Source organism: Chiloscyllium plagiosum, chromosome 12 (genome assembly GCF_004010195.1).
Source record: "Chiloscyllium plagiosum isolate BGI_BamShark_2017 chromosome 12, ASM401019v2, whole genome shotgun sequence".
Taxonomy (NCBI): Eukaryota; Metazoa; Chordata; class Chondrichthyes; order Orectolobiformes; family Hemiscylliidae; genus Chiloscyllium; species Chiloscyllium plagiosum.
In genome coordinates this window covers 43,612,659-43,620,960 of record NC_057721.1, presented here as the reverse complement: position 1 = coordinate 43,620,960, position 8,302 = coordinate 43,612,659, and the positions used below count along the sequence as shown (strand labels likewise).

The window sequence follows — 8,302 nt, the reverse complement described above, 5'->3', positions numbered from 1 at the left end:
GAAGAAGAAAACTAACTGTCTTACCTCCTTACACTTTAACTCCATACCATCCTGGGATAGCGTGCTGTCGTGTTACTCTTAGTAAAAGCACGGGATGATTGTCATTACTCCATCCTCAATGAATATCAAAGTGTCTCTCAATTTTGCTGCTTTTAAGGCAGTTTTCACACTAACATTAAGCCTGCAAAATAATGCTGGCTTCACAGCAATATGGAGTGGCATTCTTTGGCTATATTTAGAGAATATGTTCATGTATTTGCTAATTGCACTTATTGAAAGACATGTTCTTAAGCTAATGTATTGTGCCAGTGGAGTGATTCGTTTCTTTGAAGTTTTGTTTTGCTTGACGTGTATCTTTTTAGTTAAAAGATCCCTAAAGAAAAGATTTTAAAATGCTACAATTGTTAGTTTTTTATTATTTGCTCATGAGAAGGTGATGGGGAGCTGTTTTGATGCCGCTGCAGTCCTTGCCATGTTTAGGGAGGTGGGATTTCTAGATTTTTGACTTCACGACTGTGAAGGAGTTCTGTTTCCAAGTCATCTAGAGGGTGGAGTTATTTGAAGGTGACAGGGGCTTGGTCACTGATCTGGAGATCTGGTAAAAACCCTTTCCAAAGTCTGTGCAGAGAGGGAGGTCACATGTACAAGGTCTGCCCGAGACAGGGGGCAGCCACTTACGCACAGATGGCCGGAGGTGGCAAGGTGAGCTGTGGATCCCGAAAGAGCAGCAAGGTCCAACCAGACAGCAGGGGGACAGAGTCTGAGGGCACACCGAAAGAAGGCCAGGCTGGAGCGGAGCAGGCGGCAGCATGCGGAGTGGTACAGCAGCCAACCCAAGCTCCTACAGGACAGACGGAGGAAATGGAGGAGGAGGAGGCAACCCAGGAGGCAGGGGAGTGGATACCTGTGAAAAACAGGAAAAGGAAAAGCCGCCAGGTCCCAAAGCCTACCAGCAAAGGGGGAAACGGCAGCTGCATGGGGAGGATACAGGCAGCTCTTCAGACAGTGAAGACGGATGCAAGGAGGGTCATCATCAAAAGAAGAGGCAGAGTGCCGCGGGGAGAACGGGGAGAAAGGAGGGCAGCTCCCCCCCCCCCCAAAGGAAACAACGCACCTTCTGAGGGAACTGGTAAAGCCCCACTCCCCCCACCTGCTGAGAACCAGGAGGTACCCAACGCCCCACAGCTCCAGGTAACTGGGAGCAGTGATCCTCTGACAGCCCCACTGTCAGACACAGAACTGGACTGTGTGGACCCTGGTCCTGGCCTGCTGACACCAGAGCGGGGAAATGACCCCAGCGAGGAGCCAGAGGGCTACCTCAGCCCACGAGGGTCCAGCAGTTTGCCTTTACCATGGGGATGCAGACAGCTGCCCCAAAGGCAGGGCCATCGACAAACGGACAGTGGTAAATTTATAAACTGTAAAATGGGCATTCAAATTGCCAGCATTAACGTGCGTAGTTTTAAATCCTTGACGCAATTTGTTTCTACGTTGGCTTTCCTGGCCAATGTTAAAGCTGATGTCCTGTTTCTTCAGGAATATGAGATACCACACCTCAGCAGTTACAGGAGATGGTCGAGCTTGTGGGCCCATGGGCCGTTAATCTGGTCGAGATGGGGGCAATGATAACTGCTCCTCTGGCCTGTATATCCTGTTGCGGGGAGGCAACTTCACCATTTCCGAGGTTACGAAAGTGGTGGGCAGGTGCCTCCTCATCACTGACGTCATGCACAGAAACGGTCCCCTGAGACTGATTAATGTGTACGCCCCAGTGAGTAAGAGTGAACGGATAGGGGGCATAGCTTTAAATTAAGGGGGGGTAGGTATAGGACAGATGTTAGGGGTAGGTTCTTTACTCAGTGAGTTCATGGAATGCCCTGCCAGTAGCAGTGGTGGACTCTCCCTCATTATGGGCATTTAAGCGGGCATTGGATAGGTATATGGAGGATAGTGGGTTAGTATAGGTGGCCTGTACTGCGCTGTATTCTTCTATGTTCTATGTTCTATGTTCTATGTTCTATGTTCTATGGATGGCCGTCCTGCAGCAGCTTCCACTGTTGCTGGCTACGTCCAGGCCGGTCATTCTGGCCGGAGACTTCAACTGTATCATTGATGCAGATGGACGATCCGGCGGGGTGGGGGGACAGTAAATGTCCAGAGTCCTGATGGAAACAATAAAAGATGCCAAGCTGCACGACATGTTCAGCACCCCTGCAGATGGAGTGCAGTGTAGATACACCTGGTCACAGACAGGTGGGTCTATCCACTCAAGGATAGATTACCTGTTTGTGTCCCGAACACTCTCGGTCAGATCCACCAACGTCAAGCCGGTGTTCTTCTCCGACCACTGCCTCCTGCTGGCCGACTGTCACCTACAGGAGCAGCGGACTGGTAAGGGAACGTGGAAGCTGAACACCAAATTGTTGACCCCAGGAAACATTGAAGAGCTCAGAAGGGATTACACAGGTTGGAGAACCGTGAAGCCCCTCTTTGAGTCTCCAACAGACTGGTGGGAAATGATTAAAGGGAACATCAAGAGGTTCTTCATCCTCAAAGGTGTTCAGGAGGCGAGAGAGAAGCGGGCAAAACTGTCCCAGCTCCAGGAAAGTATGCAGAACCTGCTCCTGCTGCAGATGATGGGGTCGAGGTCATGAAGGATCTCCAGGAGGTGAAGGGCCAGCAAGCTTCGCTCTTTGCCTTGGAGGCCTCCAAGATAATCTTCCAGTCCAGGGTCCGCTCGGTGGAGCAGGACGAGACGTGCTCACGTTTCTTCTTCCAGAAGGTGCACAAAGAGAGCTCCGTGCTCAGCAGCCTGAAGGAAGAAGATGGCTCAGTAACATCATCTCAGACTGACATCATGAGGATCAGCAAATCCTTCTATGCCAGTCTGTATGACGTGAAGCCGACCAACAGCGTGGCCTCCCAGTCGTTCCTGTCCTCTATCACGGAGGTCTTAGACGATAGAACACGGGAAAGGCTGGACCAGCCGCTATCTCTGGATGAGCTGACCAAGGCCTTGGAGTCCTTCAAAAAGAATAAAACTCCCGGAAGCGACGGCTTACCAGTCAAGCTCTATTCTGTTCTTTGGGACTTGATTGGCCAGGACCTGCTGGAGGTGTATGTCAGTATGCTTCGGGCAGGTATCATGAACGAATCCATGAGGAAATGCATCATCGCCCTCATCTACAAGCGGGAGAGGGAGAGGGAGGAAATTAGAAATTGGCGACCCAATTTCACTGCTAAATGTAGATTACGAAATCCTGTCAAAGGTCATTGCCAACCGAGTCAGGTCTGCTCTGGGGTCGGTGATTCACCCTGACCAAACCTGTGCGGTACCGGGCAGGAAGATCACTGAGAGTCTCGCACTCCTCAGGGATACGATCGCCTATGTGCAGGACAGAGGGGGTGGACACCTGCCTCATCAGCCTGAACCAGGAGAAAGCCTTTGACAGGATATCACACAGGTATATGAGAGATGTTCTCTCCAAAATGGGCTTTGGGGAGGCAATCTGCAATTGGATCAGACTGCTCTACACCAACATTGTCAGTGCAGTCTTAATCAATGGGTGGGAATCAGATAGCTTCCCAGTCAGGTCTGGAGTCAGGCAGGGCTGCCCTCTCTCTCCTGCCTTGTTTGTGTGCTGCATAGAGCCATTTGCCGAGTCCATCAGGAAGGATGCGAGACTGAGAGGGGTGACTATTTCTGGCAGCAGGGGCCTACAGGTTAAGGCCTCCCTGTACATGGATGACGTCGCTGTTTTCTGCTTGAATCCACTTTCCGTGCACAAACTCATGTGCATATGTGACCAGTTTGAATGGGCCTCAGGGGCCAAGGTAAACCGAGGCAAGAGCGCTGCCATGCTCTTCGGGAACTGGGCTGACCAATCCTTCATCCCCTTCGCCGTCAGGACTGACCACCTGAAGGTGCTGGGTATTTGGTACGGGGGGGCTGGGGCGTACGCCAAGTCTTGGGAGAAGCGTATCAGGAAAGTGAGGCAGAAACTGGGCAGAAGGGAGAAACGGTCACTCTCTATCACAGGTAAAACCTGGTCATCAGGTGTGAGGTACTGACAGTGTTGCTATATGTGGCACAGGCCTGGCCTATTCCCAGAACCTGTGCTGCCGCAGTCACCCGGGCCATCTTCCACTTCATGTGGAGATCAAAGATGGATGGGGTCCAAAGAGACACCATGTATAAAGATCTGGGCAATGGGGGAAAAGACACCCCCAATGCCACCCTCACCCTGATGGCCACCTTTGTGTGTGGCTGCATCAAGCTGTGCGTGGATCCCCGGTACACAAACACCAAGTGTCACTACGTAAGGAGGTTCTACCTGTCCCCGGTGTTGCGAAGGATGGGCCTGGCCTCGCTGCCGCGGAACATTCCGAGTAGTTGGACCGTTCCGTCTCACCTGCCCTTCGTGGAGAAATTTATGAAGGAAAACACCTTTGACCACAAGTCCATCATGAAGTGGTCAGCACATAGTGTCCTTGAGACCCTTCGGGAAAAGGAGAGAGCGGATCCTGTCAAGTGGTTCCCTGGACAGACTGTCAAAGTCATTTGTCAGAATGTCTCATCACCAGAACTTTCCAACAAGCACCAGGATATGGCTTGGCTGGTGGTGAGAAGGGCTCTGCCTGTGAGATCCTTTATGCACACCCAGACTCTCTGCCCCACCGCATGCTGCCCTCGAAGGAAGGGATGAGACTGTCACCCACCTCCTTCTGGAATGTGCCTATGCAAAAGAAGTCTGGAGAGGAATGCAGTGGTGTTTGTTGAGGTTCGTCCCGACTACGTGTCACAGACTGGCCCATTCCAAGGTCCAGGACTACGTGCTAAGGGATGTGCTGAAGCTTGGGGCAGCTGCTGCCAAGGCGCTATGCGGAAAGACCACCGTGTAAGATCTGCCTGCTGAAGAACAACGAGGGGCCCACTTAGTAATTGGGCTCTGCTGATGTCTCAGCTAAACATCTGGATGGTCAACTTGTATATACAAATGACTCAGTCTGTCCTCTGTATGTAAAGACATGTAATGTATATATGAATGCCATCACTTCTGTACAGATATCAAAAGATTTCTATAAACAAAGTATATTTTCGACATAAATAAAAAAAACCTTTCCAAAGTCATTGTGCTTTTGGAACATCTAACGGATCAAGTACCATTTGACAGGGCATTTTGTAGTGGTTGGCTTTGAGGGGCACCCCAGAGCTGCCTAGTGCTGCTAGTCAATTCAGAGGCCAGTCATAGCATCATTGAGATATACAGCATGGTCCAACCTGTCCATGCCAGCCAGATATCCTAAATTAATCAAGCCCCATTTGCCAGCATTTGGCCCATATCCCTCTAAACCCTTCCTATTCATATACCCATCCACATGCTTTTAAATGCTGTAATTGTACCAACCTCCACCACTTCCTAGCAGCTCATTCAATATATGTATCATCTTCTGCATGAAAATGTTGCCGCTTGGGTCCCTTTTAAACCTTTCCCCTTTCACTTTAAACCTATGCTCTCACCCCAATGCAAAGACCTTGACTATTCACCCTATCCATGCCCCTCATGATTTTATAAACCTCCATGAGGTCACACCTCAGCCTCCGACACTCCAGGGAAGCCAATCCCAGCCTATTCAGCCTCTCCCTATAGCTGAAACGCTCCAACCATGGCAACATCCTCGTAAATCTTTTCTGAACCCTTTCCAGTTTCACAACATCCTTTCCGTAGGAGGGAGACCAGAATTGCATGCTGTATTCCAAAAGTAGCCGAACCAATGACCTGTCATTCTGTATTTATCTGCACCACTGTGAAAATCTCTGATTGTGGTTGGTACCATCCTGTCACTCCCAAGGACTTGCATCAAAGAGAATCTGGGCACCAGAGGGTGGTAGAAGGGGGTCAAAGTGTTGGATGGTGAGGAGGGGGATGTGGGTGAACAGCAAGGACATGGCCCACAGTGTGTCTCTCTGTGGTTGACACTGGGTCCCTTGATTGAGTTCTTTTCAACACATCACTGACAGGCTCCAGTGCTTACAACTTGTTTCCTGATCTGCTGGATCTGCTGAAGATTGGAGCCTGGCATGCTGAAGAGGCACTTGAAATGGATCATCCTCTTTGCACTTCAGGCTGAAGATGATTGTAAATGCCTCAGGCTTGCCTTTTGAACTGAAGTGTTGGGCTCCCCCATTGTTGACGGTAAGCATGTTTGTGCAGTTTATGTGTTTCATTGCCCATCATCGTTCATTATAGAACAGGTCAGGATTACAGATATCTGATCTGGTCGGTTGGATGTATGGAGTTTCCATGGGAGTCAAAACAAAGCATTTGCAGCTTAGAACAACATTACAGCATTGTGAATTCATTAGAATCCCTATATTGCAGAAACAGACCATTCAACTAATTGAATCGACACTAATCTGACAAAAGAGCATTCCCCCCACCCGCCACCACCAGCCCCCCACACACACGCGCGCGCGCGCATGCACACTCACACACACATACACAGATTTACCATGGTTAATCCACGTAACCTGCACATCTTTGGACAATATGTAGCAATTTTTAATATGGCCAATCCACCTAAACTACACAAGTTTGGACTCTGGGATGAAACTAGACCTCTTGAAGGAAACCCACACAGACACGGACAGAACATGCATACTCCACACACACAGCTGCCCAAAGCTGGGATCAAACCTAGGTACTAACCACTGAGACACTGTACTGCCCAAATTGCCTGTGGAATGTTAGAAAGTGAAAGGGTCAAGTTCCTTGTGATGTGTTTACAGCTTCTTTAGTATATTCTAATTAGAAATGCAGGAAAATATGGAGCATTTTATCAATGGTGAGATTGAGGTTCTAAATGCAAAAAATCATTATTCTACCACTGCCAGCCTATCATTGTTGGAAAATCTCAACCAACATAAAATGTGTTTTAAAATAACCATAAGTTATGTAAATTTCACATGTTCCTCCAAATACCTTTTTCTCAGCGCAAGCATCTACCAATTCTTAGTACTGCCAGGTGATTCTTTCCATAGGACATCAAGAGAGGGAGATGGATCCTTGGAGTAAACTCTATCAGCACAATGTGACCAGGCAGAGTTGCAGCATCAGAGGGTGTTGGCCTGGAATAGGGTGCTAGAAAGACCCGCTTGCATATATATAAAAAGCCTCAGACCTCTCAATTTTCTTCTGTTGACCTTGCATTTACATCCTCTTTGACCTCAGGCAAGATTCCAGAGGACTGAAGAATAGCCAATATGGTTCCATTGTTGAAGAAGAGAAACAGAAATAATCCAACAATTACAGGCTGATGAGTCTGATGTCAGTGTGGAGAATCGATAGGAGAAGATACTGAAAGACAGGAATTAGAAGCAAATGGATTTGTTAGGCAGCTTGGGATTGTGCGGGGAAAGTCATGTCCCACCAACTTGACTGAGTTTTTTAAGGAGGTGACAAGAATGATTGATGAGGCAAGGGCAGTAGATGTTGTCTACATGGGCTTTAGTAAGGCATTTGCTAAGGTATCTCATGGCAGGCTAGTACAAAAAGTGGAGTCTCATGATATCCAGGGTGTGCTGGTAAGATGGATACAAAACTGGCTTGGTCATAGAAGACAGAGTAGCTTTGTGGAAGGGTGCTTTTCAGAATGGAGATCAGTAACTAGTTTGTTCTGCAGGGATTAGTGCTGGGACCTTTGTTGTTTATTATACGGTAGAACCCCTGGATCCGTGGATTCGGTTCCCGCAGTTTCAGCTATCTGTGGTTTACCACAGCCTGAAAATATTACATGCAACATTCCAGAAATATTTCAAGGGGCTGCCAAGGAGGTAAATTTCCTATTTAAATGATTGGGTTCACAACTATCTGTGGTTTCAGTCATCTGCGGTAGGTCTTGGAACGTTTCATCTGCAGATACGGGGGGGGGGGGGGGGAGGGGTTGTGTGAACAGCAGTATATATAAATGATCTGGAGGAAGTGCAGGTGGTCTGCATAGTAAGTTTTTAAACGACAGCAAAATTGGTGGAGTTACAGACAGTGAGGAGGATTGTCAAAGGATCCTGTGGAGTATAGATAGGTTGCAGATTTGGGCAGAGAATTGGCAGATGGAGTTTAATCAATAGAAATCTGAGGTGATGCATTTTAAAAGATCAAATTCAGGTGGGAATTTTTACAATGAATAGCAGAGTGCTTAGGAGCATTGATGTACAGAGTGATCTGGGTGTCCAGGCCCACAGATCCCTGAAAGTAGCAACACAAGTGGATAAGGTGGTGAAGGGGTATACATCATGCTTATC

At 48.4% G+C, this 8,302-nt stretch overlaps 1 protein-coding gene across 1 annotated transcript in view; it reads left to right on the top strand.

Annotated features, from left to right (window-relative positions):
• Nucleotides 1-684: 684 nt before the first annotated feature.
• The window catches only part of LOC122555502 (protein mab-21-like 3), a 73,779-nt gene continuing 66,161 nt past the window's right edge, over nucleotides 685-8,302 (top strand). Inside the window, exon 1 of the mRNA XM_043701526.1 lies at nucleotides 685-1,191. Coding sequence (XP_043557461.1) covers nucleotides 685-1,191 — 507 coding nt within the window. The remainder of the gene's footprint in view (nucleotides 1,192-8,302) is intronic.